Source organism: Haliotis cracherodii, unplaced genomic scaffold, assembly GCF_022045235.1.
Source record: "Haliotis cracherodii isolate W230 unplaced genomic scaffold, xgHalCrac1.p SCAF_1, whole genome shotgun sequence".
Lineage (NCBI taxonomy): Eukaryota > Metazoa > Mollusca > Gastropoda > Lepetellida > Haliotidae > Haliotis > Haliotis cracherodii.
Genome location: NW_027266264.1, coordinates 9,574,045 through 9,602,024, shown reverse-complemented (window position 1 = coordinate 9,602,024; position 27,980 = coordinate 9,574,045). Strand labels below are relative to the sequence as shown.

Below are 27,980 nucleotides of genomic sequence, written 5' to 3'. Positions count from 1 at the left end.
AAAAAAGCAATTGTAGCAATAAGACTTGTAAACATACCAGTTTTAGAACTATTTTCACTTAGTGAAAGTTTGAAAGTTCACTTTCAAATATATGTTTTCTAAATAAACAAGAACCTCTTACAAAATACCACGTTAAAAGCAGTAGAGTCCATCCTGCTTTATGAAAACAATGTAGACTCTTATATTTCTTATCACATAGACTCATAGGGAGTATTATCTTTTATTTAAGTGTCAATATGGATATAACTACTGAAGACTGATCTGGGGACTGTGCCCTTGTCCATCAATGGATCATTACACCCCTTGTCATACAGTCAGTGTATCTGTTTGTGGTGTATACCACAGTGTATCTCATGGAGTGTATCATGGTGTATATCATGGTGTATATCATGGTTTGTATATCATGGTTTGTATCAAGGCGTATATCATGGGGTATTTACAAGTCCATCTCTTCAGGGGCGTCAAGATCTCTGTATTCAATGATGGAACGAGGATCCGATCGTCTGGAAAACAAATCATACAATTCATTAAGATGAATAAATATAGCATAAATAACCATATGATTAATTAAAATTAGCCCTGTGTTTATAATCTTTTAGAAACATTACAAGCTTTTTGTTTCTCATAAATTCTAGCATCATTTGAACCATGTTAAAATGTTTTCAGTGAATTGTCTTGTGAGTCAGAGTTTGAGATATTTTCTCACACATTTTAAAGCATACTTGCAAAGATAAAATATCACCACATAATCATGAAAATCTCCCCGATCAATTCCTGATCTAAATCAAGTTATATACCATGTGTACACGGAATCAATATTATAACAATCATTTAACCATGAGGCACCTTTGAGGCATGAAATCTGTCTAACTAAAAACAAAAAACAACGCTGAGGAAAATATTTCAGTTTCAATCTTATTCTTAAGCCAGGATAAAATATGTTTTTTCCATAAGCAGGATATTATTAGACCAATTCAAGAATTCAGACAGGCTGTTTGTTTGTCGTTGTCAATAGTGTGTGTCTGTATTTGTTGTTTAACTCAGCAATATTCCAGCCATATCTGGATCAGACAATTCATTGATTGATATGGTGAGCATGGATCCACGTTGTCAGGGTACGAAGACAAGCCATCAAACAAGTCACAGAGTCTGACCATGCAATCCATTCAGTCGCCACTTTCGACTAGGATAGTTGCTGGGGTCCATTCCAAACCCACAATCAATACAGTCTGTATGGAACCTTATACTTTCATTGACTTTCCAATGAGAGCAACAGAGGCATGTCATATCTTACTAAAATATCAAAATCCAAAAGGGTTAGAGAAAACCGAATATAACCATAATAGTATAGACAAGGTACAGAAATTTAAATAATCTCAATGTTGGATATCAAATTCTGCATGATTATTTCATTGAGAATAAATCATTAAAGAACTAATTATTTCCACACCCTTATAGCATCTGTGTAAACATATAATAATCATATATAGTGAAGTGTTTCCTAAATGGAAAAAACTTTATTTTGCCTTAATGAATCAAATTCAATCAATGCTCAGATCATTGACACATCAAATTATCCCCTAGTACTGGTGGTGTTGAAGAGGAGGTAACGTTTCTACACAGCAATTGCAATCGTTTTGGCGATCTTCTACATAAAAATTAACTGAAAGATAGCGCCTTTGTCCTGGCTAAACATTTAAACCACAGAAGCTAAAAACACATACAGGATTTTGTTAAAACCATAAAAAATCTGAAAGGAGAAAATTGAACAGTGGTTCCTGAAAACCACTGTAAGAATAAAAGCAGCTGACAAAACAGAACCTAATTTAAAGTGAAATACAATCTTGATTCTTAACATGCTTCCCATATTTTATATGATGAATGATATTTTCTTTGCATTTTGTCATGTTTGAATTGTTTCTGAATGTCAAGGCCTCAAAACACACTGATCAGAAACAGAGTTGTGAGTATCGCCAAACCTGAATCTTGGCGATCGAGAAGAGCTGAGAGAATCTTCTCTATCTTTGTTTCTGCAAGGTCAAGGACTTGTGTCAAACTTAAGTACAGGGGAAATCTGTCCATATGCAATTTACATTTCTTTTTCCAGTCACAACCTTCCTACATATGGACATAATACCTATCGTGGCTGTACAATAGTGTAAATTTCATACTGTTTCACCAGGAATAATTTCATAATTATTAAGTAATGATTAGGTATGTAATTGCAAATTTCACCCACTGTGTGCATAAAAAAAATCATAACAGGTAATTGCCAAATCAAAGTTTTTATCACATATATTATCAAAATTCCAAATGTCAATTTTTTTCACTTTCAGCATTAATTTCTGCCAACCAGGTAAGTAAACTCTTTCTGAATTTCTTGTTAATTTCCAAAAAGGTGACACTCCCATACTACGGAAAATAGCCTATAAGTGTTGATGTGGAAAGTAACATGTTTTGCCAAAATATAACAAAGTTGAAGGCATCGCCAAACCTGAATCTTGGCGATCTAGAGGAACCGAAACTGTCATCTCTTTGACCTCCAGCTCTGCAAGGCCAAATATCTTGTATCAAAACCAATTTGAAGATTTACACATTCAACTTGACAGTGGCCTCATTGATACAGTATCTCAACCATCAACAGGACTCTTTAAGTTGCCAACAAAACGCTACCAAGTAAAATGTCAAATAGAGACTACCCGCTAGTATAAAATTGTTTTCAACTGAAACAACTGAAGTCATCTCATATCCCACCTTACAGCCAACTAACCATTCTAAACAAACAACTCTATCCTAGACCCCCCACCCCATCCTACACAAACTACTATTCTTAAACCCCCCACACCCATCCTACACCAACTACTATTCTTAAACCCCACACCCATCCTACACCAACTACTATTCTTAAACCCCACCCCCATCCTACACAAACTACTATTCCTACACCCCCCACCCCCATCCTACACAAACTACTATTCCTACACCAACTACTATTCTTAAACCACCCACCCCCATCCTACACAAACTACTATTCCCATACCCCCAAACCTACACCAACTACTATTCTTAAACCCCACCCCCATCCTACACCAACTACTATTCCTACATCCCCCACCCCCATCCTACACCAACTACTATTCCTACATCCCCCACCCCCATCCTACACCAACTACTATTCCTACACCCCCACCCTTCACCAACTACTATTCTTAAACCCCATCCCCATCCTACACCAACTACTATTCCTACACCCCCACCCTAAACCAACTACTATTCCTACACCAACTACTTTTCCTACAACCCCATACTTCAACCCCCCACCCAGCACCCCTATCCCACACAAACTACCCATCCTACACCCCCCACCACCACCATCCTACACCCCCCACCCAGCACCCCTGTCCTACACCAACTACCCATCCTACACCTCCCACCCAGCACCCCTGTCCTACACCCTCCACCCCTGTCCTACACAAACTACCCATCCTACACCCCCCACCCCCATCCTACACCTCTGTCCTACACCAACTACCCACCCTACACACACCCCCACCCAGCCTCCTGTCCTACACCAACTACCCACCCTACACACACCCCCACCCAGCCTCCTGTCCTACACCAACTACCCACCCTACACACAGCCCCACCTAGCACCCCTGTCCTACACAAACTACCCATCCTTCACCCCCCACCCCCATCCTACACCTCTGTCCTACACCAACTACCCACCCTACACACAGCCCCACCTAGCACCCCTGTCCTACACTAACTACCCATCCTACACCCCCCACCCCCATTCTACACCCCTGTCCTACACCAACTACCCACCCTACCCACCCACCCACCCACCCAGCACCCCTGTCCTACACCAGCACCCCTGTCCTACACCAACTACCCATCCTACACCACCCCCCCCCCCCCCACACACACACACACACACACACACACTCATCCCACCTGTTAAATATGTTGACAAGAGGACAGTATCAACAGACATCAAATCTGACAAACATCTCTAATCTAGAGTGATCATCAGTGCAAACACTATGGCTATCACAGTCATCCAGTTTGACCTATGACTAGCAAGTCAATCGCAAACTTAAAACTTCCATCAAACAGATAGGAAACCAAATTCCTATTCCAAAATACACATTATTTGGGAGGTGGGGACATCAACCTAGAGTTTAGAAGTTGCATATATGTACGTGTTGGTTGAATCTAACCAGATAAATATTACAAAAGGTGCCTGTAGACCGATCTGTTATCCATCTGAGTCAATAGCTGATGCTGTGTTAACCAGCAACACAATCTGATGTGAGCTCACCTGTATCGGTATGGCCGGCGGTAGTCCACCCTGTACATGTCTCGCTGTTGGAAGTTGTGTGTAAACTGGGGGCCATTGCCTGGAATAAACCAACCACACAATACAACTACAATCATGTTTTATAGGTTTCACATATCCACAGAACTGAGCCATGATGCGATACCCACAATCAAACACTTTCAGCACTATCAAGGATACATTTAGTATTTGAAAGTACCGGAAACTGGAAGGCAAAAAGGAAAATGTTTTTTCTCTCTCTCACACACACAGACAGACAGACAGACAGACAGACACACATCAGTGTCAACTAAGCCATACTTGCAAAACTAAAACATATTTATTCAAAATTTATGATAACCTGAATTGGGATATCATTAATTGAAATTTGAGAATTATACCAACAATTTCTTCAGACTTGAGGCCTAAAATTAGCCTCTGAAAATGCCCAGATTAATCCCTGACCATACTAACATGCCAGTCAACACAATATGAAACAAACTGCCCCTACACCAACACTTGACATCAGAGCTGTAATTGTATCAACAACCTACCATACATCATGGGAGGTCCCTGCTGGTTGTACCCCCCTCCCATCATGCCCTGCTGGGGGGGGCCCTGGAAACTGTTCACCTGCCCACTGCCACCTCCACCACCACGGCTGTCGTTCTGTTTGTTGCCTGGGTGTTCTGGTAATGCAGGACGTTTTGGATCATGGAGATAGTTGTTGAAAAACGATACCTGCACAAACGAAACCAAACATGCAAAGTTATTTCAAAATCATAACACATACAAACTGGATCATCCTGTCTACTAATAAGTATGTCTCCATTCTATGATAAAAGCCAGGAAAGATTCGCTACCTTAGTTTTGCTCAGAGCTTTATTTGAATGACACAATATCAAAAATTGCAGAATGACAGAATGAACAAGTTCATGAGTATGTTTTCTGCTATTTTTAACAGTCTTCCAGTATGACCATGGTGAGGGACACTGAGACACACTGTACAACATAAGTTGTAGTCTACTGTTTCATGTAGCTTCTGTGATGCCGCTCACACAGAGGTCACATCAAATTGTATTCTCCGAGGGACATGCCTACAATTAATTTATCCTACAACCTACTTTGTCCTTCATTAAAGTTTGAAAATAAACGGAGATCGAGATGCATAGCATTCGCCATATTGCCATATAACAATTTGTTAATGTTTAGGCTCTGTATATCATGATTGTTTGATTACTGTTTGGCACTCCACAATATTCCAGCTATATGACCGTAAATAATTGAGTCTGGACCAGACAATCCAGTGATTGACATCATGAGCATCAATCTATGTAATTGGGATACAATGACATGCAATAACCAAGTCAGCGCACCTAACCACCCGATCCCTTTAGTCACCACTTACAACAAGCATAGTCTGCACAATGTCAACACTTGACCCTGGAACTTGTAGGTGACGACGCATGTGCTACACAATGCTCCTGGTGTGATATAGATGCAAGACAACTCAATTCCTAAATGCCAATTTTGTGCGTACCTCTTTTCTCACTTCTTCTACTTTCTCTCCATGTTTGTTGAAGACGTGTTTACGGACAAACTCGGGTCCCTTGAATTTCTTGCCACTGAGAGGACACAGCCACTTATCCTTGGCCAACTCCTGAGTGTTAGCCTGGACGAACTTCTCCACCTCAGTACCAGGTTAAGGAAAGTAACCACACCACATTGATAGCATTCACATTAGTTTACAGCATCATAATTATACATAGAAGATGAATTTCTACCACGGTATTGTAGGTATAGGCCCATGGGCCTATCTGATTAATTTGGGGTGGGATATTACCTGTGAGTGATCCAGACTCAATCACAAAAAAAGATGGAGACAACTCACCCTATACTTCAGCCCTAAAACCAAGCTATATGATGTCAATCATGTATCAAAGCCATTTCCTGGCAAACTTTACTTTACTGAAGTGGGATGTAGAAAGAGAGACCGCATTTCCCATATCTCCACCAACTTCCAAGCAGTGTTTGAAAATATATAAAAATGCCTGACTGCTACCAAGACACAGAAATTAGAAACTGCAGGCACTGACTAAACTCTTCAGGCCTTTATTTATGAAAAAATACTGCAGCTTATTGTGACATATAAATAGGCACATAAATTTACTGCAGGCTATAAGGATCCTAATGAATTGAAACTACGGGCCAGACATGAGATCTACCTGCCCCAAATGGGTGCTCATTTCAATCACTGCTTCCAAGCAGGTGCTTAACAAATGTGCTACAGGTAGATCATCATCAGTGTTGAATGTAAAGGATATGCCTCTGGGTCTTTCTTCCCCAACTTGGTGGCATCCTCATTACTGATCTTCTCCGCACTTTCTGTAAACTGTTTTGTCTTGTTCTCAAAGTTGGCAATCCAGTCATTTACTGTGAACACAAACACATAGATTAGATAACATATACATGTCTACTAGAAAGACATTAAAACCCCTTATAGTGAGACCATGTTAGTCCGGATGGAACGTTCAAAGTGAAACTACCCTGTTTAACAAATGTCTGTATTAGCAGGTCATGGGAAACTTCAAAGGAATAATATACTACTCAAAAGAAGCTAAAGAACACCCAATTCTTTCCTATTACTATAGTTAGGCATGACAAATTAATAATAGTAATATGGAATTGGGTGTTCTTTAAATTCTTTTGAGTAGTGTATCTATTTCTATATACAGTGTAGCCTCATTTATCCAAACACCAATGTTACTCATAAAATCATCCATATAAATGAATATCCAGACATTTGAATCAGACTTGAGTTACCCCTAAAGCCTATGTAACAAAAGACATATATACAATGTTGCTGTACTGTGATATGTATTGCAATATATTCAAACTTTTTCTTTGATACAATTTCCACCCGAACATTGGACTTGGGCATTTACAGACGTTACTGAATGCAGTGTTTCCAACGACAATTCCATCCTTCACAAGCTTATTAAGGCCAAAATGTTTCAAATATTTCAATTATTCTCTACCATTCTGTAAGCGACCTACAACCCTCAATGAAACTCCCAAAGTGTTCCGATTTCATTGTAAACACTGGTTCATGAAATTCACCATATCGCAATCCGTAATTTCCTGGTAAACCAGTAATCCTGTGTACCCCTACTATCTAGTATGTCTCTATCCCCGGTCTTCATACGTTCTACTTACAGTCACTCTGAGTAAACTTGGAGCCAGGCGGCATGCCTCGACAATGCATGATCCCACACCTGTGTGGCATCTCATCCTCGTTAGGGTATTCATTTGCACTGTAATAATCAATTGAATGCACCACACGCAGGTAGAATATCAGCTTGTCCAAAACCTGAAGAACACAAAGCCAATTGTTGTGAACATACTGTAACCAATATCTCAGTGAAATCTGAGTATTTTTGATTAAAGGTGAGTGAGTGAGTGAGTTTGGTTTTTAACAGTATTCCAGTTATATCGCGGCGTGTCAGCTTATTGTGGGAGGAAAGCCCGAAGTGATGCAGGTCTCAGACGTTTACCACTTCGGTGAAACCCACGAGCACGGATATGGTGCTGACAAACCTAGAAACATGATCGGGGCGAACCGGGATTCGAACCCACAATCATAGGTTTCTGGCGTGCCAAAGGGACGCAACTCTGCACAGCGAATCGCGGCGCCTTAGACGACTGGGCCACCCATGTCCCCTTTGATTAAAGGACAATAACACCTAGGTATGAAAGAAACGATAAAAAACAAAACAATGTTTGTTTGAACACTCATCAATATTCCAACAGTAAATAATCAAATCTGGACCAGACAATCATGTGACTGACATCATGAGCATCAGACTACGCAAATAGGACACAATAACATGCATCAACCAAGTCAACAAGACTGACTACCCGATCCTCTTAGTCGCCCCTTATGACAAGCTGGAGACCAATTTATAAACTAAATCTTCCCGGGTGTAAACAACGTTGAACATTATTTATTCTGTTATGCTGTTTACTTCACACCTCTAAAGATAATTAAAAGCAACTACTGAACATAAACTTCTCAAGTTAAGCACCACCTGATTCTTTCACATCACCTTAGCTATCTGTCATGGCATGACACATTAAAAATAGCAACATGAAAGTATGGAGCGCTCCTTAACTTCTTTTAAGTAGTATAGTTGCATCAAGCTTTACATAGGCTTAAGGATACCAGTAAAGATTTTTGATCACCACCATGTAGTATTTTCTGAGAGACATCTTCATACCTTACCTTCATCAAACTCTCATCTCTCTCTATCGTCACTTCGGGGTTGGCATCTTTCTCCTTATCCTCAACACTTTCACCTGGAACATACATTCTCCTTCAGTTGACCACCTCTTAGGATTGGTTGGTTGGTTGGTTGGTTGGTTTGTTGTTTAACGCCGCACTCAGCAATATTTCAGCTATATGACAGTGGTCTGTAAATATTCGAGTCTGGACCAGACAATCCAGTGATCAGTATCATGAGCATCGATCCATGCAATTGGAATTAATGACATGCATCAACCAAGTCAGCGAGTCTGACCAACCGATCCCGTTAGTCGCCTCTAACGACAATCAGAGTCGCCTTTTACGGCAAGCATGGTTTGCTGAAGACCTATTCTACCCTGGATCGTCATGGCCACTTCTTTTGAAAGCAACCTCATAATGCATGGCAGTAATATTTAAACTCGCACAGCAATTCTGTGAGCATTCTTTAGCGACATCATTACTGGTCTTCCATACATTGTTTTCAGAGGAAAAGCATATAAGTTACAACAAACGGCATCTGGATGACAGATTAAGTCCACATGAGCCTTTTATCAGGATTTCAATTGAAAACATTTGGCTGTCATGAAATACATGACAGCTCGATGTAGTTTGAATGAATGTTCCTTTATTGTCTCAAAGGAGAACTATAATGCTTTTATGCAGTGTTATTTCAATGTAGCTATGCCACACAACCAAGAACAGATCATACACAGCAGAGATTCACAGTGAGTGAGTGAATGTCGTTTATCACCACTTTCAGCAATATTCAAGGTATATCAGTTGTCTGTTCATTATGAAGTCTGGACCAAACAAGTGTACAACGATACACTATCAACAAAGTTCAACGAGTCTGACCACCTAATCTACTTTAGTCTCCTCGAAAGACAAGCATAGGTTGCAACAATCCTATCAAGAAATACCAGCAGGGTTTACTATCACAAGAGTGCTGTATGTATGATGGGACACTACCTAGCAGTTCTTCCTCTTCAAAGCTGCCCTCATCTACCAGGTAGTCTGTGATATTCTTCAACACTGGGTTCTTGGACATCTTGAAGATCTGTAATAAGCATATTTTACCACCAGACATTAATACTAGTATATGAATCAAAATGCAAACACATTCATTCACTGACCCTCTGTCTTATGTAAAGTGGGGGTGAAATGATACAGTAAGAACACGATATGATACATATCACAATACATAGGCCACGATACAATACATATCGCGATCCGTACGCCAGCAACAGATATTTAATGCCTGTTTCCTAAGGTTCATGGAAAGTTTGTTTGAAACATTAAAAATGTTTCTTTTTTCGGTTTATGCAGTCTTGAATACGATGTTAAACCTCATTTCACCATATCTCAACTGCATTTTAGGGCATGTGAGAAAATGTACATTAAATATTTGCATGACCAGATTCAATCTGTGCAACCACTACAAGCATATCTACATATATTACCCCCTTTTCTTCATCCTTCTTCTCCTCCTCGTCCTCCCACAGTCGCCACTTGTCATCGAGATTCTGGATAATCTTGGCTGCTATCTTGATATCATGTTTCACCACCTGTTTGTGTGCCGTCAGTCCTGTCACTGGACGCACACGTTGTTTCAACTCACGGTTCAAGGTGGCTCCCAGTTCACAGTCACGTAACTGGAACATTGCCCATGATATTACTAGTTTATCATCAATAAGGATGATGTTCAAGTGTAAAGAAACAATAGTTAAAAACACATTAGTTAAAATAAGAACATCCTGCTTGCATCCTGGATTATCCAGAGTACTCTACCTCCATTTTGTTGTAATAAATACCCCGAACCCATTCACCACTGAAGCTGCGTTTTGAGTAGTTGAACAACTTGAAGCTTAAAATATCCGTCCAGGGCTCGCTTGCACAAAGCGATCTTAGCGCTAAGACTATTGTAAGCCTATGTTAAAGTATGGGAGTTATGATCATCTTAGCGCTAAGATCGCTTTGTGCAAGTGGGACCTGGTAAAAGTTATTTATAATACACCTCTGATTTGATTAAACTTATTGCAATTGTGGATGTAGATCTTTGCCAAACTGTCATTCACGAGACATTTTGGTTATTGATTTCAAACTCATGAGCATGAGAAATTCTGTGCTAAGTAAGAGATGCCACTTCCTGAATGATGGCATGGTGACTCATGTGTCCTGGGTATTTATCATGATAGATGAGAGACAGAATAAAGGATGCTTTGCTTGACACTTAACAGAAGCATTGTTACCTTGGTGGCAAATGGAATTTAAGCAGCTAAAGCCAGAACTTACTCTGATGTTATTGAGATTCCAACATATCTCCTTGATGTTGACATTCTTCTTAAAGGTGACCCAGCCCCGACGGAAGAAGCGACGCTCAGGTTGCGGGTCTTGTAGAGCTACTCTGACAAAGCCAGGATATCTCTTACACACCTGTGAACAAGGCCACAACTTAGATGAAACAGCCCCATAAGAAACATCACATTAACTTTTTCATCCATGAAAATAGCAGAATTATGAAGTTTTTATGATTTCTTCATATAGCGCAAAAAACGCATGCCTTAACCTTACAATTCAAGTATGATCAATGACTTTTTACAGTGCATTCATTATTTAATGAGTTAATTCATATCTTGATGTTTGCTATTAAGGATTTATCTTGGATTTTAAATGAATACCCAAGACATTATTTTGTTTAAAAAGATTTCTGCGCCAAGTCAAATATTTATCAAACTCACAGCAACATTAACATTGCATTCAATGCAATAATGGGAAACTGGGTATTGAAGTCTTCATTGGTCCTGTTTTCAGTGAAATATCATCTTTCCAAAGGTGAAACATAAGTGATAACCATCATTGTCTGAATGAGGGTGTTTTTTCATGACACTCCCTGCAATACTAATGCCAAATTAACATAAAATATTACACAAAGATCATCCATTTAACATTAACCAGACCCAACCATTCATTGCAAGAACATTCTTTGCGAACAAGAAAAGTTGACATATATTGGATGCCGCTACTCACAGCCTCAACTTCCTGCTTGGTGATGGTGGGTGCCAGGTTTCGGAGGAAGACTGACACAGTTTTGTGAAGGGGCTTGGGTCGAGGGTCTTCCTCCTCCAGCTTGTTGCTGTCAATGTCTCGACATTCCTTCGTATCATCATCCTTGATTTCACCATCTATAGAGATAATGCATGTGCTTGTATAACAGTCTGAGCCAAAATAATTTGAGTGAGTGAGTCTGGTTTTACGCTGCTAGTAATATTCCAGCAATATCACGTCAGGGGACACCAGAAATGCACTTCATACATAGTACCCATGTCGCTAAACGATCCTGGGGCTTCGGTGAAGAACGAACACTTTCACCACTGAGCTACTCCCCCCTCAAGACCTTTGGGCAAACTGGCACAAAGTTGGCTCAAAGTAGAGCTGAGTATCGCTTGGTATCTTGCGATATGATTTGTACCACGATACGGACTGACGATACTTCAGGTATCACAATACACATCAAATAGTAAGAAACGATGAAATACAGCTCTTAAACCTCTTTCTTCCTACATTTATGTATTGTTATCTCACAAGCTTTAATAATGAAACCCACAAGAAAAAAAAAAAATTTAAATGAAGGGATGATTATTAAATGTAACAGTTAGTCGGCATGTGCTACAGGTGGCGCTATATTACTTCTGTCATTACGGGAGGTAACTCCCATAGTTCCTGTTCTATTTATAGCATATCACTATCTCACATACTGATTCAAGTATCATGTGCACCAAAGGCTGTGATGATATCGTAGGTATCGGTGTATCGTTACAGCCCTATATCTAAGGATCATATTCAGTTGATTTTAGTGTCAAAATATGGACTGTTATTAGCTGAGCTTACCAGTCGAACAGGATTATACCAGATTTGGGCATCAGACAGGCAACTAAACTCCCTGACTGCCATATAAAGTCTAAAAAATCTTTAAAATTCAGTATAGCAGATTTTTACTCACAACGAGGATCATTTGAAAAGAATAAAATCCCCAGATTCCCCTTCATCTGAACATATACATACACTGATAACTTCTACCCTGTCCTGGAAATACTCAAAGACACATGAGTAAATAGGGCTTAATGCTACTCATAGCAATAATCCAGGACTATCACATCAGGGACATCAAGACTTCTTCCCGTGTGAAAATCGAACACAGTTCTTCAGTATGAGTAAAAACACTTAACCACCGAGCCAACAGAAAGAATACGAACACAATTTATCCAGCAACATCCAACTCACCATCTTCCTTGACCTTTTTCTCTTGTTTGTCCTCATCCAGACTGTAGATGTCCGTTTCCCCAGCAGGGAGGGGCTCCCCATCATTATCCACCCCTGGAGGCAGAGGCTCATTGTCATCCGATTCTGATTCAGATGAGCTTATTGATCCACTTGAGGAACCGCTTTCATAATTGTAATCACTCTTGTCTCTATGGTGCTTCTTGCCTGCCTTCTTTAGTTCCTGAAGTAAGTTCCAATTGAGATTGGCGATGATGGAAGTTATATTAATATAGTAGATATTTCTATGTTACTTTTCATTTAGAGAGTGAGCGCATACTATTTCAGTTATACCATGGTGTGTCAGTTTGAAATGGGCGCAAAGCCAGAAGTGATGCAGGTCTTTGACAGTTACTACTTTGTTGAAACCCACAAGCTAGAATATAGTACAGACAAAGAAAGATATCGGGTCGAATATCTTGTGAGGGTTAATCATATTTCATCTGTAGTGCTACTCTCTTCTACTTGTTTTATAAGCACAAGTCCCATACTGAAAACACTCAGTTTCTTTTAGTTTCAATTCAGCATCATAAGAATCAAATGGAATCCTATGGTGTCCCAAACATATAAGCCACCAAATTTGTACAAAATCCATACGAGTCAAAGAAACTTGGTAAGTACAAATTTAAAATTTGAAATAAAAATCACCAGACATATTGATTAACTGTTTAAATTGTATTCTTTGTTCTGCTCGGCATTGTTTTACATCCAGGGATTAAGATTACCTTTTAGTATTTTCTCGTAAACTAAGCCGGAAACATCAATCAGCTGTACACACGTTTTCTTGGAATCTACCAGTGATTCGGTTAAATCTTACCCAATGAAATAACTTGAAGGAAAAATTGTATCTGAAAACTATTTCTTTATCATGAATAATATATTCCAATATCTTGTAATTTTAGTTGCAGCTTTTACTAAATATATCTAAAATAATAATAACCCTAAGCATAGCACTTCAGTGCAGCTGATCGCTATTGCCTGTTATTTTTTTCACATTAAATTTGGTAATGCAAAGTTCCCCACAAACTAAAAGTCTTCAGTTTCAGGAGTTTCATGTACCTTATCATGTTTTTCTTTTTCTTTCAGTTGCTGGAACTCCTTCGCTTTCTTCTGCAACTCCCTTTGTTCAGCTGTTATGGTCATCTGCAATGGTTTCTGAAAAGCAATTATGCTTAAAAAACTGTCATCTCCCAAGACCCTAGATCCCAATACAGATACAGTTAACTATTATGAATAGTGTTCTTTGCTGCAGTCAGCATAAAGGCCAGACCCGACCTTAGTGTCTCAAGAAGTTATTTTGAGGTACAGAAGCTTACGACTACCTGATGATATGCAATTGAGATGCAAGGATGTTCTAAACTTGGTCTAAAAGTTATTGCCCAGTTAGTGGAGCGGCTTTTTGACCAAATTGTGCACTTTGAGTTAAAAGCATGACATTTGGTACACAGGTTCTTCATCCCATTACAAGGCTGCATCTTTAAAATTATTGAACATGTTGCTTGTCCTACAGCCAAAATTATTCAGCTTGTTTAGAGCTGTTAATGTGTCAGATTTCATTATTTTAACTCAAAGATTGTGGGTTATTCCACAATCTCAAATAATTGCTTGAAACTTCTTTCAACCATTTTTACCATAAAATTAACCATTGAACAATTTGTTTTGCACTATTAACATATTCACTCATATCAAAGAAGTAATTGGGTTTCATTGTATTAATTGTGTCAGTTCTCCTCGATAATAGCTTCAGTAGCACTCTGCATGAACACTAGCAGGATGCAGGTTGAATTCAGCCATATAATGACGGCCATCTTGAAAATGGCCTCCATTTTGTTTGGCCCTAGAGCCAAAATAAATTACCACGGTGAAAGCTTTTAATGTACCAAGTTTCATGCTTTTAACTCAAAGTGCACAATATTGCCCTTTTGTGACACTTAGCTGCTCCACTAAGTAAACCCATCCTGGTACTACCCGACTCTTGGATACAATGATTTTTCAAAGATAAATTGTTCAAGGTCAGAGATTCTCTGAACAGTGTCTGTACATAAACAGTTGGTGGGGGGAGGGGGGACAGCTATTATCAACACAAATCAAGCATTAAATAAACAATCATTACAAAATGCATAAAAGGCATAGAAGCACAAAATCATTCAACCTAATCAGTAATAATTACTTACATGCAAACTGATGGATGAAGAGGCAACAGAAAAAGACACAAAACAAATTAAAACAAAAGTTGACCCAACAAAACATGAAAAATCAAGATTTTCTTGTTTGTTTTTAATGTCTCATTCAGTAATATTCTGCTACATGACAGTGGTCTGTAAATAATCGAGTCTGGACTGGTGGACAGTGATTGACATCATGAGCTTTAATGAACATAATAGGATATGGTGACATGCATCAACTGAGCCAGCAAGTCTGACCACCCGATCATGTTAGTCACCTCTTATGACAATTCTAACCCGCAACCTTCACATGTCGAATGTCAAGAAAACTATGCACCACAATGCATTTGAACAGTGCTTAGAGTTACCAACCCTTACCAGATAGTCTAAGGTGGTGAGGTGAAATACAGTTTTACATTGTGTTAAAAACTATTTCACTCATACAGCGATGCGCATGCACATGTGTGTAACGGTGACTTGTACTAGTCCAGACTTAGGCTGGTTTTTTAGTGCAAGCACACTGAGATACCATGCTGCAAATTAACATGGACACCCTACTCAGGGCACACACTGACTCCCTCTCTGGCCAGTTCTTGATTTAGCCCCTTAATGCCAAGCACTATGCAGGGTAACAACAAGTACCATCTCTTAATGTCCTTTTGTATGACGAGGCCAGGGCCTCCACCACCGACCTTCCATTCTCCAGGAACCAGGAAACACAACCAACCATCTATTATACACACCTCTTTCGCAGACACAACCATCCACTACCCCTGTATTATACTCACCTCTTTCGCAGGCTCTGCTGATGACTCCTCCTTCTTCACTTCTTCCTCAATCTTCTCTGGAGGTGGTGCCTTCTTCTTCTTCTCCTCCTCAGGGCTACTACAATGACAAACAGGCCTGAAATACCTACACATCCACAAGGGCTTACACAAGCATTAAGATATGAATAATCAATGCAACTAGGACCGACAAACAGTTATTCCTTGTAGGTCCTAAGATATGCTCTACATAATCTTATGCATTTTGGATTGTTAAATTTGTTTTGCAATTTGTATGGCCATCCTAAATTTATCTGTAAACAAATACCCTTTGTTAAGTCCCATAAGAAACATCCTTCCAGTTTTATCACCCCTTGGCTTCTCATGTATATGCAAAATATTCAATATATCATGATCATTATTTCCCTGTGACAACCTGGCTTCTCTTAACATCTCATTCATATAATCTAAAGCTAATCACAATGGTCCAGCTTTATTTCTTTCTTCAGATTCAAGTACAGTAACAATTGACAGAGTTACCTTTTCTCCACCGGATGGGACTCGGAGTTGTTTCTGCTGCGAGGCACCTCCTCCTCCTTCTCTGGCTGGTCAAGAATGGTCAAGTCAAAATCAGATCCTCCCTCCATTTTGATGACAGCTGAGAACAACAATAATTGTCATATAATTCTTCTCCATGTTCTCCAGGAAGAGAAGAGATTGTTACATCAAAAACAACATTTAGTTACCAACAAGCTAACATGTATCCCTGCAAATTTTACTGACTTTAGACTTGTTTCAAAAGTGCAAAGGTAATGAGCTCTAAATGTTCTATCAAAATCACAGGTTGTGCCAACCTCTTTAGCGAGCCACCCATAGAGAGCTCTTTTCCATAAGCATACAAACATAGTACATTATCATATGTGCTCCACTGGGTTATCACCAGTTCAGATGATAGCAAATCACACAAATTGTATTTCAGTTACAGAACAGCATCAAAACACTGTTCAGCTTCAGTTACATTGGTGCCTTTTCAGCAGATCAGGCATTTTAAAGAAAATTCTTTTAGATACTGTGACACAATGAAACAGTTCAACACTGGATTCAGCTGGATAATGGTGTAAGGATCTACACTGAAACGTCACTTTATGCAATAAACCCCCGAAGTTGTTATCAACAAAATTGTAACTTTTACAACAATAAAAAAAGTATATTCATAATACTTATCCTATTTCACACTATGCACTTCTCTTTCGATCCTAAGTGGAATGTGCCTAAATAAAGGCTTCCAGCTTCTATAAACAAATCATCCGAACACACCCAACAACACATGCCCAAAGAAGTGGTGAGTGGAACAGAATTGATCGCAGCCAGATATGTTGCTAAGGAAGAATCCTATAGCTTACGTGATGACCAGAGATGATGAACGTATTCAGCACTTTGTTGTGGAGAAGCAGTAGTGGGTGTAGAAATCTTACACATGTGGCAGTATTCCTCAAAAGCCTTCCACCAATGGTCGTATAGTGACTTGGTTGATGATCGATGAGCCTCGGAAATGGTCTTGGCTACCCTTTTACAGTAACCCATGGCAAAGAGGGATTTCTGTATATGTGCCTGATGCACAGATTGAGGGTTTCGGGCAATGGGTGGAAGAGCTGAGAGTGAGGTTGAAGAAGAAGATTGACGCTTAGGGGTAAATGATGAAATCTTCTGTGGGCGAGTTGGATGAGTGTGGAGAACCAGCTCCATGTTGGCCAACGACAAAAGCAGTGTGAGGTTACTGGTGGCATGGCCTTCTGCAGGACCCAAGGTAGAACACTGGTTGGGAGAAAGGCGTAAGCGTGTAGGCCCTCCCACAAGATTGCTAATGTGTTGTAACCGGGAAGTGTATTATTTGGCAAAATTGCAGAGGGGAGAACTAAAGATGATAGTTGTCTGCGGCTGAAGTACTTTTAGGAAGCTGGAGTTTATACGCAATTCAACTCAAAACCATAAACAGATCTGCAGTGAGGAAGAAGCAGGGGAGGCATGACAATCAATTAAATCCCTCTTTGGCAACGGATCCACAAGAGAAGTAGGTGCGACGGTCCTTGTCGTAGGCTGCAGAGAGTACATGACGGAAGTTACTGTATCCATAGGAAGACCTGGGCCCCATTCCTCAAAGCAATCTTAGCTCCAAAGTGATCGTAAGTCCCATACTTTAACAGACTTAGGCATATGATTATTGTAGCGCTAAGATCGTTTTGAGGAACGAGGCCCTGTCTGAGGGAGGCACACTGACATCACACCTTGTAAAAGCTACTGAAGTTGCTGCGCCGGGATGGAGGTTAAATCATTAGGATTCCATGAGGTAGGAAGTATCTGTTGGGAAGACTGTAGTGTCACCGAAGGATGTGGTACAGTCACGGTAGACGGACATTGAACCAAACGAGATGGGGAACTTGAGCAACGTAAGGAAGGAAGAGTGTCATCATATGAAGCAGGGTTCCAGTTAACATCTGGTCGTTGATGATGATAATCATCAGAGCGAGAACGATCATGAAGGTGAGAGTCAGGATGACTAGAACAAGAGGAACTGGCCAAGTGAGATGAGTGTCCATTAAAGTCGGTATAAAATTCATCTTCCGAACTGATATGTGAAGTGTATCTCCATGAGAGATGATGGTAGACTGTTTCCCTGATCGTTGATACTTGGAAGAATGCTCAGTGGAAGAAGGTCAATCCATGGAGGTTTGTCAAACCCTGGGGGAACGTCAATCCTTAGAGTTACATCGCATCTCTGAGATATGTCGTTCCTTAGAGGTGTGGTGATACTTAGAGGTGTGTCTATCCTGTGAGGTATGTCGAACCTTGGAAGTGTGCTGCTTCCAAGAGGAGTTCCAATCTTAAGAGGTTCGCCAAAACTTAGAAGTAAGAGGTACGGTCATTGGAGGTATGGCGAGTCTGAGTAGATCGCCGATCCCGTGAACGGTGAGCCCTAGATTTCCCATCCCAATCTTGAGTTCATCAAACCTTAGATGATTGTTGATTTGAGTTCCATGATAGAATTGTGGAAGAAAAAAAATCAGCCGAATGCCGAGGCTTCACAAGCTGAACCCCGGATACACTGTTGTTATCAACAGCAATCTCATCAGATCAGATCTTAGTTCGCCCTTTCGCTAATCAAAGATCTGAAGACATCCCATTACGGGTCACGTCAGAACAACCTTTCATCCAACCAATCAGAGCGTCGCTTAACAGATTATAAAAGTGACGGACGGTATGTGTTTTCTAATCATCCAACCTCAAAATATTTAACAGAGGGTATTCCGAACGATAGTTACAGTTTTTATGATTATATCCATACAAACATGACCATCTATAAGCCATTCCAGAATGTTCTTATAATCAGTTTAAAATCAATTTCTTGTCAGTCATTTCATTGGTCGGTCAAAGTTCGCGAATGGTCGTTTTGACGTGACCCATTATGGGATGTCCTCAGATCTTTGTTTAGCGGTAGCAAAAACTAAGATCTAATTTTAATGAGATTGTCATCAACAGAAGCGCGGAGTTTGACAAAATCCTCAATCGTCGAGGGTGCTCTTGCTCCAACATTTATGGTGGTAAATACTGAAGGATTCATCAGGGCAAATCAACGCACTGACACAGCACACAGATGTGCTACAGCGCCCACAACAGTCTGAACAAACATCATGAGGTCTGATGGAGAGAAGATCCGACTGCAAGTAAGACACGTGGGACGAAGCGTTGACTTCCGTCCATGATGACAAAAACGGCGAAGAAGGCTAAGACTGGAAAAACTGAAAAGGGAGAATTGTATAAAGAGAAAAAAAAGAGTTCACCACACCATGGCAATAAGAAAGAGAATGAGTTGGTGATGCAAACAGTCTACCTGTGTCAATGTCAATGTCAGTGTCTATATAACTAGTCGATGTATGTAAAAGCCCATTACAACCATCTTACCTGCATCTAGCACTTTAATGATGTCTTCTGTGTTATCAATGTCCAGCATGATGCTTTCTAAACGATCTTGCTGCATCAGTTCAGTGAAAACCTTCAACCTTTTCAACAAAGCCATTCTGACTTCATCTTGACGCTTCTCACATTCTTCAGGATGGTATTTCAGTTTGAACCTATCAAGTAAAACAAACCAGAAATAAAACACTGTACAAGAGTCCATTAAGCCTTTCACATTCCTTCCTTTGAGAAAAAGCCTCAAGTAACCCAATTACTCTTACAGACAACTGTGAACATTGCAAAATCTGTGTTTCTAAAATCAAAATGGTGATCCTTAGTGACACATTGAAATCTTTAATATTGAAGCTATTCCTAAAAAATCACATATAATTAAATACATTTCAACATCACATCAGTTTCTAAGGTTCCCAAGTGCTTCATCCCAATAGCAACACCTATTTGTTCAAGAATTCATTAGCTGAAGGATCACTTTTTGGTCTTCAATAAGATGAAGTTAATCGATTATACTCTTCAACACATGTTCAAATGAAACATAATTATTGTAAAACTAATGCTCCTTTAGAAATTTGTTCGTCAGTCAACATAGATCAAAACATGACTTATGGACATAATCTGAAAAAGAACATTAGCTTAAAGTAAAGCATTATGCCTTTACAGATGATCAATCGCAAAGTCTTCATACTTAATAGAACACATCATTGTATAGGCATAACATTGTGTTAACAAAAATATACATGTTGGTGATTCACCTGCAACAGAAGCCATCGTATTTACCAGAAATTACCTGCTTGCAACGTAGACACCACCATACACTGGTGATTCCCGGGAATGTAATATTTCGGTCACAATATTTCCGATGACATATTTTCACGAACCTTACACTATGCCTAACACTTTCATCAACTAAAGACTGCATTGTGCGCAGTACCCTAAGCTAAATCCATGCTCCGGTGAAAGGGTTCTTGTGATTGGCTATCTCATTTTCATAGCAGGCCAGTGATAGGTCATTGCATTATTCACCATAGCAACCCAGCTCCTTTATAGGGGGTGAAAAAGTAAGTTAATATAAAGTAAAGGGAATCAGGTAGCATATATGTGGGTTAACTGAATTCGCGAACATGGACAATAAAAGCAACCCAAATTTTGAATGTACATGAAATACGAAATAGTGATCATGCTCTCATTTACAACAATAAACCTGATCCCCTTTACAAACATAAAATAAACGATATTCTTACAAATTGAACAATCTTCTAAGTGACTTTTCAAAGAGATTACACAAACAAATTCATAGCATTACCATTTGCTTCGATATGCATCAACATGTTATTTATGAATACAACTTTGACAGATTTCAACAGTTATCAACAACATATAGGAAACATAATCCAGGTGTGTGATATATTCCTTGGATTGTCACCATCATTGTCTCGTGTAATATAACAGATTGAAATAGCAATTTAGGAATTTTTCTAGAAATTCATCCAAAACCTTTACTCAAATGAAACTTTTCTTCCAACCACAAAATGCATTTTGTACAGTCAATCAATCTCATTATTCATATAATTGATAAAATAATGCAAGGTCTCATATTTAGTTACGAGTCGAAGGTTGACCAGACACCCAAAGCTACATACCATTCCTCTTCTTTGTGGGCAAGAAAGAACTCATTAATCTGAATTTTCTTGAACTCCTGTTTGTATTCATTATATTTCTTGATAGCGTCTTGGTCATTAATGTTATCATCTTGCTGTGTGAGGTACTGCTTGAACGTCATCATCGAGGGCTGGGTCGGGTAGTCCACATCCATTCTGCAAACAGTAAAACATCAAACTTTCTTCTGTGTTTGTTGTTGTAACGCCACACTCAACAATATTCAAGCTATGTGACTGTGGTCTGTAAATAATCGCATCTGGACCAGACAATCCACAGATTGACATCATGAGCATCGATTTACACAAGTAGGATATGATGACATGCATCAACCAAGTCAGCGAGCCTGATCACCAATCTTGTTAGTAGCCTCTTATGACAAGCATGGGTTGGTGAAGACCAATTCTAACCCGGATCCTCACAGGTCAAAATATCAATGAAGCTTTTATGAGGCTCCAAACCAAAACATCAACAAGGTTTCAAACCATACTGTCATCATGAAGTCCAAACCTGTCTCCTTGCATCATACTTTTGTTGGACCAGAAACAAGTAATACGAGTCATGTCACAAGTTTTAATCTGTAGTTGGGATGGACAGATTACATAATTTTGCGAGTTTAAGTTCCGAAGTTCCTCAATGAAACATGAGTTTGTATGACACTGTGTACAAGATGGTAACTTTGATGCAACAGGCAAAAACTTCAACTCATCAAAGAAAACAAAAGATATACCAGGAGCAAATAGTGAGTGATATTTGTGTTATGTGTTGTGGTATAACTCGTTCACATCTTAGGTGAGGTGAGGTGAAATTGGGTTTAACGTCGCGTCCAAGATTATTGCACTTATATAGCGACATGCATGTATGTATGTGTGTTTGTGTGGCCGCTTGTACTAGTCCGGACTGATGCCGATTTATAGTGCTAGCTCACTGAGATACCATGCCGCAGTTTAACATGAATACCCCACTCAGATACAGTATACTGACTCCGAGCCGACCAGTCCTTGTTTTAGCCCCTTAATGCCGAGCGCCAGACAGGGTAACAACAAGTACCATCTTTTAACGTCTTTTGGTATGACGCGGTCGGGGATCGAACCCCGGACCTTCCGCTCTGCGGGTGGGCGCTCTACCATAAGACGTTCACATCTTAGTCCATGTTTGATTAAGTGTGTGAGTGAGTATGGTTTTATGCCACTTTTAGCAATATTCCAGCAATGGGCTTCACACATTGTACCCATGTCGGGAATCGAACTCAGGTCTTCAGTGTGACAAGCGAACGCTTTAACCACTAGGCTACCCGAACACCCCAGTCTATGTTTAATAATATTCATTTCACGTTTGTGACTTGTCTATGACCAACAAAAGTCACAGACAACAACAATGACCAATCAAAAGATGAACCTTTGTTTATCCAAGCATGTTACTGTACTTTCCTTGCAGATAACACTTTCATGCATACGTACTGTTTTGGTCCTTATATGCAGAAGCTACAGAAGTTTCATGTGAATACTTGTGACAGAGAAAATACAGACATTTTTAAGTATAGTTTGAAAATGATCCAGATAAATGTACCTGGAAGACGAACAAGTCTTGCACACCATTAGGTCAAAGCATGACTCTTATGCGTTATTTTTTAACTGTCATGCTATATGTAACATGTACCTGACATTCTGCTTGGTCCCACAGTGACAGAAACTAGTCCTTGTGATGATAACCTAAAGTAAAGCCTTCAATAATGGCAAATTCCTACTAGTTCTTATGATACCTTAACTTTTGGGCCGTTTGGCAAGGACTAGTTCCAGTTTCTAACGCTGTCCTATTACTGACCTTCCCTGGTTGGGTACATTGCCGAAGCCTCCCTGCTGCTGCGGCGGACCTTGGATGCTTGCGATGTCTGGGCCAGGTCCCCAGGTGCCTTCATGGTGTGGGTGGCCCCCTCCACCATGCATTGGCCCTCCTCCGTAAGGCATGTCATAGTGGCTTCCATACCCGCCGCCCCCACCCCCTCCTCCTCCTCCGCCTCCTCCCCCTCCCCCACCACCTCCGCCTCCTCCATCCCTGACAATGTAGACATGGGTCATAAACAGGAAAGGAATACATTTCAGATTTCTTTTTTGGATAGATGATAGATAATTACCGTATTTTCTTCAGTACAGTGCGCACCCATGTATAATGCGCACATCCCTCTAGCGGGTTCAATATTTTGGAAAAAACGAAATTTGAATTTTATGCGCAGAAAAAATTTACACCGTACCCTTTCAGCGAAGTCCGGCAAACGAACGGGTGCTGAGGAACTTTGTCAGTACAAATTCGAAATTTGAGATAAAAAATCACCAGACATGTTTATTTACCGTTTAAATAGTATTTATTGTTCAGCTAGGCATTGTTTTTTATCTAGGGATTAAGATTACCTTGTGTATTTTCTCGTAAACTAAGCCGGAAACAGCAATCAGCTGTACACACGTTTTCTTGGAATCGACCGGTGATTCGGTCAAGACACACCTATGATATAACTTTATAGAATTTTAATGCAAGGATCAGCAACAATTGTATCTGAAACTATTTTTTTTTTATCAGAAATAATATATTCCATTATTTTCTTAATTATATGCAGCCTTTACTAAACATATTTAAAATAATAATAACCCTAAGCGAAGCAGCTGATCGCTATTCCCAGGTATTATTTTTTACATGGAACCAGTCTGACCAGTCACCGTCAAGGCTCATGCGCACGTGATCGCGAGAATTTCATGTTGACATAGAATCGTCAAACAAAAACAATTATGACTTTTAACGAGTCAAAGTATGTCATTTATAATATATGTATCCATTCTCTGTCAACTAATGTTCGTTAGCGGTATTCTGACCGTGGTTGCTGTTAATAACGGTGAGTTGTGCTATCTTCCGATCGCTTCGTACAAGATTTTCGCCGAAATTAATAAAAACAATATTATAAGGAATTTTGAATAAAATTAATGAAATAAGTTACAAACATAAGTCCAGATATACAAAGAACACTTTTTATAGCCAGACAGTGTAATTACATGATTATTTTGTGTACTTCAGTATGGATTTGTTGACATGGTATTTCTGGTGTTTCGTGCTCACGGTAATGTCTTTCCATGGGGGAAAAAAACATCCAAACTCATAATTTGTGTATAATGCGCACGCCCTTCTACACAGCTGTGTTTTTTTAAAAAAAACTGTGCACTATACTCAAGAAAATATCGTACATAAATCAACACATAACATGTCTTTAAACTAGTATTCTGAGGTTGGAGAATGATTTCTATGTTTACTCCATATGTGTTTTTTTTCTGTTTTTTTGTATTCAGTTGCTTATTATATAGTGAAAAACCCATTAGTCCAGACCCAACTAGTTCTGACATAATCTTCTGTCGATTATTTCGGGGAATGGCTAAATACATAAAGGGACATTACTATGTATCCAGGATTCCTTTTTTCCGGAGAATAGTAAAAATGTCTCGATAGACAAGGTGTCACTGTATATATATATACTACTCACAAGAAGTTAAAGAACATCCACAATTGGAAGGCTGTGTTTTGCAATGACCACCAGCCATGACAGAATAACTATAGTCATATGAACAAATTGGGTGTTCTTTAACTTCTTTTGAGTAGCATATATATATTGTAAGTCACATATGGAAGAAGTAATTGAAAAGTTCTACAAGGTGCAGATTTATGCACCCAAAACAACATCTGGAATACTGGTAATATTTATCAACTTCATATCACAATACGACATTTCACAGGCAGCTGGTTAAGGCCAGATTTTCTTTTTTGGATTGTGGACTTTTTGTAAAGAAAAATCCTGGATGGTAGTTGGGGAATAACATAAAAAGAGATTTCAATCAAAAACAAATAGTACTTTTCAGGTCTTTTTTTGACTTTCAATTTATTGCAGATTGTGGATTTAACTAAACCAATTAAAAAAATCACATTGAGAGAAAGTACCAATGTCTATGACTGTTAACAATTAATGGGGTCCCTAGGGTCCTTGAGGTTTGGTTCTATAGTAGTGACCCTCAATCTGTACACTTTCACATCAGAGTTATGACAAAGATCCCTTGACTTGCGTTCTTAATTTCAAAAAGGTAAGGAGAGAGAAAAATACATTCTGACATATTCTGAAGTGGTTACTCTGTCAGTATTAGCCAACTGTAGTCATAAACAGGTTTATTTACCAGTCTCTCCGCATACGCTTAGCATGGGGAGGGCTCATGTCATGACGTGTTGGGCTGAACCTCTCTCTTCGACGAGGCTCATAATCTCGCCCATATGGATCACGTCTGTTGTCACGGTTACTTCTACTGCTCCATGCATCACGTGATCGGCCACCAGAACCTCGTCTAAAATTATGAGATTAATAATTACATTATGTTAAGTAAAATTGTTAGTTTCCATTTGTTGGCTAATTTTATTTCATTAATCAAAAGAATTTACAACATGTACAATAAACTATCAGCGATAGAAACTAACAGTTTTAGTCACTAGTCCTTATTATGATATTACATAACAAAGCCATAAAAAAGGGCAAATTTCTACTAGCCCTTATGATACCTTAACTATTCTCCAGTTTGGCAAGGACTACAGGACTAGAGCCAGTTCAAATGCTGCCTTTGATCATAAGTGACACTTGTGTATGTTGTCATGACTAATATTATGTCATAAGACTTTGATGTTGTTTAGAAGTGTGTCCCTTTTGCAAATTTTTAACATCCCACAATCAATAAGCATGTTTATATTCTATACCATCCTGATGTATATGACTGGTTCCTGGGAAATTATTCTCTCCTGGATTCCCCAATTAGCATGATTAGATTGTCATTACAATGTATACATTTGTCCATGGAAGAAACGTGAGATCATTTGTCTCACCTGTCATGGTCCCAGTTCTCTCTTCTTCGATCATCTCTACGATCATAATCATTTCTCTCCCGTCGAAATTTGTCTCTTCCTTTCCTTCTTGTATCATATTCATCCTCACTGTCCCCCATCTTATACCCTGGAAGAAGACATTTGTCATTTCAAGAGTGATCCAAACTAATGGAACAAGAGTCATGAGAAAATTACAATCCTCCAGACCACAGAATAGCAAAAGTCACTTCAGACAATGGTTAATACATGTACAAAGATTAGAAGAAAAATCGGGAGTAGTGCACTTTACCGGGCGCACTTTTTCTGATCCAATTAGCGCTGTGGGGGCTCGAACGCTCTTCGCTGGCTCACCGGCTCTGCTAATTAATGCATTAATTAGCCGACGCTCTACCACTGGACCACAGGCGCTATCACATGTAATCAGTGCTCGTTTAACAGGTCATTAGAATCCCCATTGACATGCATGCGTAATTCAGTAAACAATGAATTGCGCATGCGTGTGACGTCACTGCCCGCACTCCCATTCATCTTTTCTTGAAACCACACCCGCAATTGTTTATGTCAACATGACCGACCAATGGGATTAACTGGATTAACACTTGAAAAGGTAAGAATTTATGGCTAACCCTTGCCCAAAGCCAGCTGACCCTAATGACCGAAAAGGGGTTTTGGATCGTAAAGACGTGTAAGTTTCCCTTAGACCGAAAACGGGTGTTGGATCGTAAAGACGTGTAAGTTTCCCTAAGACCGAAAAACGGGTTTTGGATCGTAAAGTTGTGTAAGTTCCCCTAAGACCGAGAACGGGTGTTTGATTGTAAAGATGTGTAAGTTTCCCTAAGACCGAAAACGGGTGGTGGATCGTGAAGCGAGAGTCACCAGAGCGTGAGGCACTGTAACGGTATAACGAGACAGCGGTGGCACTATAGCACGGTAATTGAGCGGATGGTAGAGCTCGGGCTGCGCCCAGTAAACTGCATTGTTGCCGAAAAATCATTCAGTTTTTAAGTTATGCTCCGGAAAGGAAATACAGACGGTCAGACAATCTAGATGATGATGATGATGACCATACCACCACACCACCACCCCCCACCCACCCCCCAGATCCAACCCACCCCCCAGATCCAACCCACCCCCGGCATTAGGCCTATAAGATGGGGGTTAGGGTTGTGGGTAAAAGTGTGTATTTCTGAAAAAGTCCAGTTGTACCTTCTTACATAACGAGGTAAGCACGTTTGTACACAAGACAAAACACAATTATCTCCCTAAAGAAGGCAGATTAATCAAATACGCGCTCGGGGTATTATGCAAACACAGGTTGGCAGGAAATGGGATCGATCATGAACAAAAGTATTTCATTGAGAACAGGAGAGAAAGGGGTTTCAGTGCCTGACCTGGGACAAGAGATTTTGTGCACAGTGGCTAAAAATTTGACCAATTATGTTTATATTGTTGCCAGTCAACAAACTGTTGATTTAATCGCATTGCTGTTAACAATTTACCGGACAGTGTGTTGTACTGATATGATTAAAACTGGCCGCAGAAGTCACGAAAATTATTTCATATCCGCCAGGGTGACGCCAAAC

The 27,980-nt window shown here is 39.7% G+C and overlaps 1 protein-coding gene across 3 annotated transcripts; it reads right to left on the bottom strand.

Annotated features, from left to right (window-relative positions):
* Positions 1-38: 38 nt before the first annotated feature.
* On the bottom strand, positions 39-27,980 carry LOC139472186 (serrate RNA effector molecule homolog). Of its 3 annotated transcripts, XM_071254565.1 has the most exons (23): positions 27,897-27,980; positions 26,398-26,524; positions 25,704-25,868; positions 23,323-23,553; positions 21,483-21,656; positions 19,831-20,000; positions 16,411-16,528; positions 15,895-15,991; positions 14,001-14,096; positions 12,906-13,125; positions 11,652-11,806; positions 10,917-11,057; positions 10,085-10,276; positions 9,594-9,681; positions 8,604-8,677; positions 7,538-7,691; positions 6,647-6,754; positions 5,862-6,016; positions 4,876-5,062; positions 4,325-4,403; positions 2,495-2,548; positions 1,980-2,030; positions 39-503 (listed from the first exon to the last, which is right to left on the bottom strand). In XM_071254565.1, exons 2-23 carry the CDS (start codon positions 26,514-26,516, stop codon positions 437-439), a joined length of 2,895 nt encoding a protein of 964 aa, XP_071110666.1. In that variant the 5' UTR covers positions 26,517-26,524; positions 27,897-27,980; the 3' UTR covers positions 39-436. The 3 variants fall into 3 exon arrangements, with proteins under 3 accessions (XP_071110666.1, XP_071110672.1, XP_071110678.1); XM_071254571.1 differs by lacking the exon at positions 1,980-2,030; XM_071254577.1 differs by lacking the exons at positions 25,704-25,868; positions 26,398-26,524; positions 27,897-27,980 and having other exon boundaries at positions 14,001-14,084; positions 23,323-23,483.

What these genes read in the sequence shown, in the direction of transcription:
- LOC139472186 (XM_071254565.1), bottom strand. Translation starts at nt 26,516, where the DNA reads ATGGGGGACAGTGAGGATGAATATGATACAAGAAGGAAAGGAAGAGAC. An exon ending in CCAAGCAGGAAGTTGAGGCT is followed by an intron (nt 11,058 to 11,651) that starts GTGAGTAGCGGC and finishes CCTTGTTCACAG; the next exon opens with GTGTGTAAGAGATATCCTGG. An exon ending in TCTCGATCGCCAAGATTCAG is followed by an intron (nt 504 to 1,979) that starts GTTTGGCGATAC and finishes TTTGTTTTCCAG; the next exon opens with ACGATCGGATCCTCGTTCCA.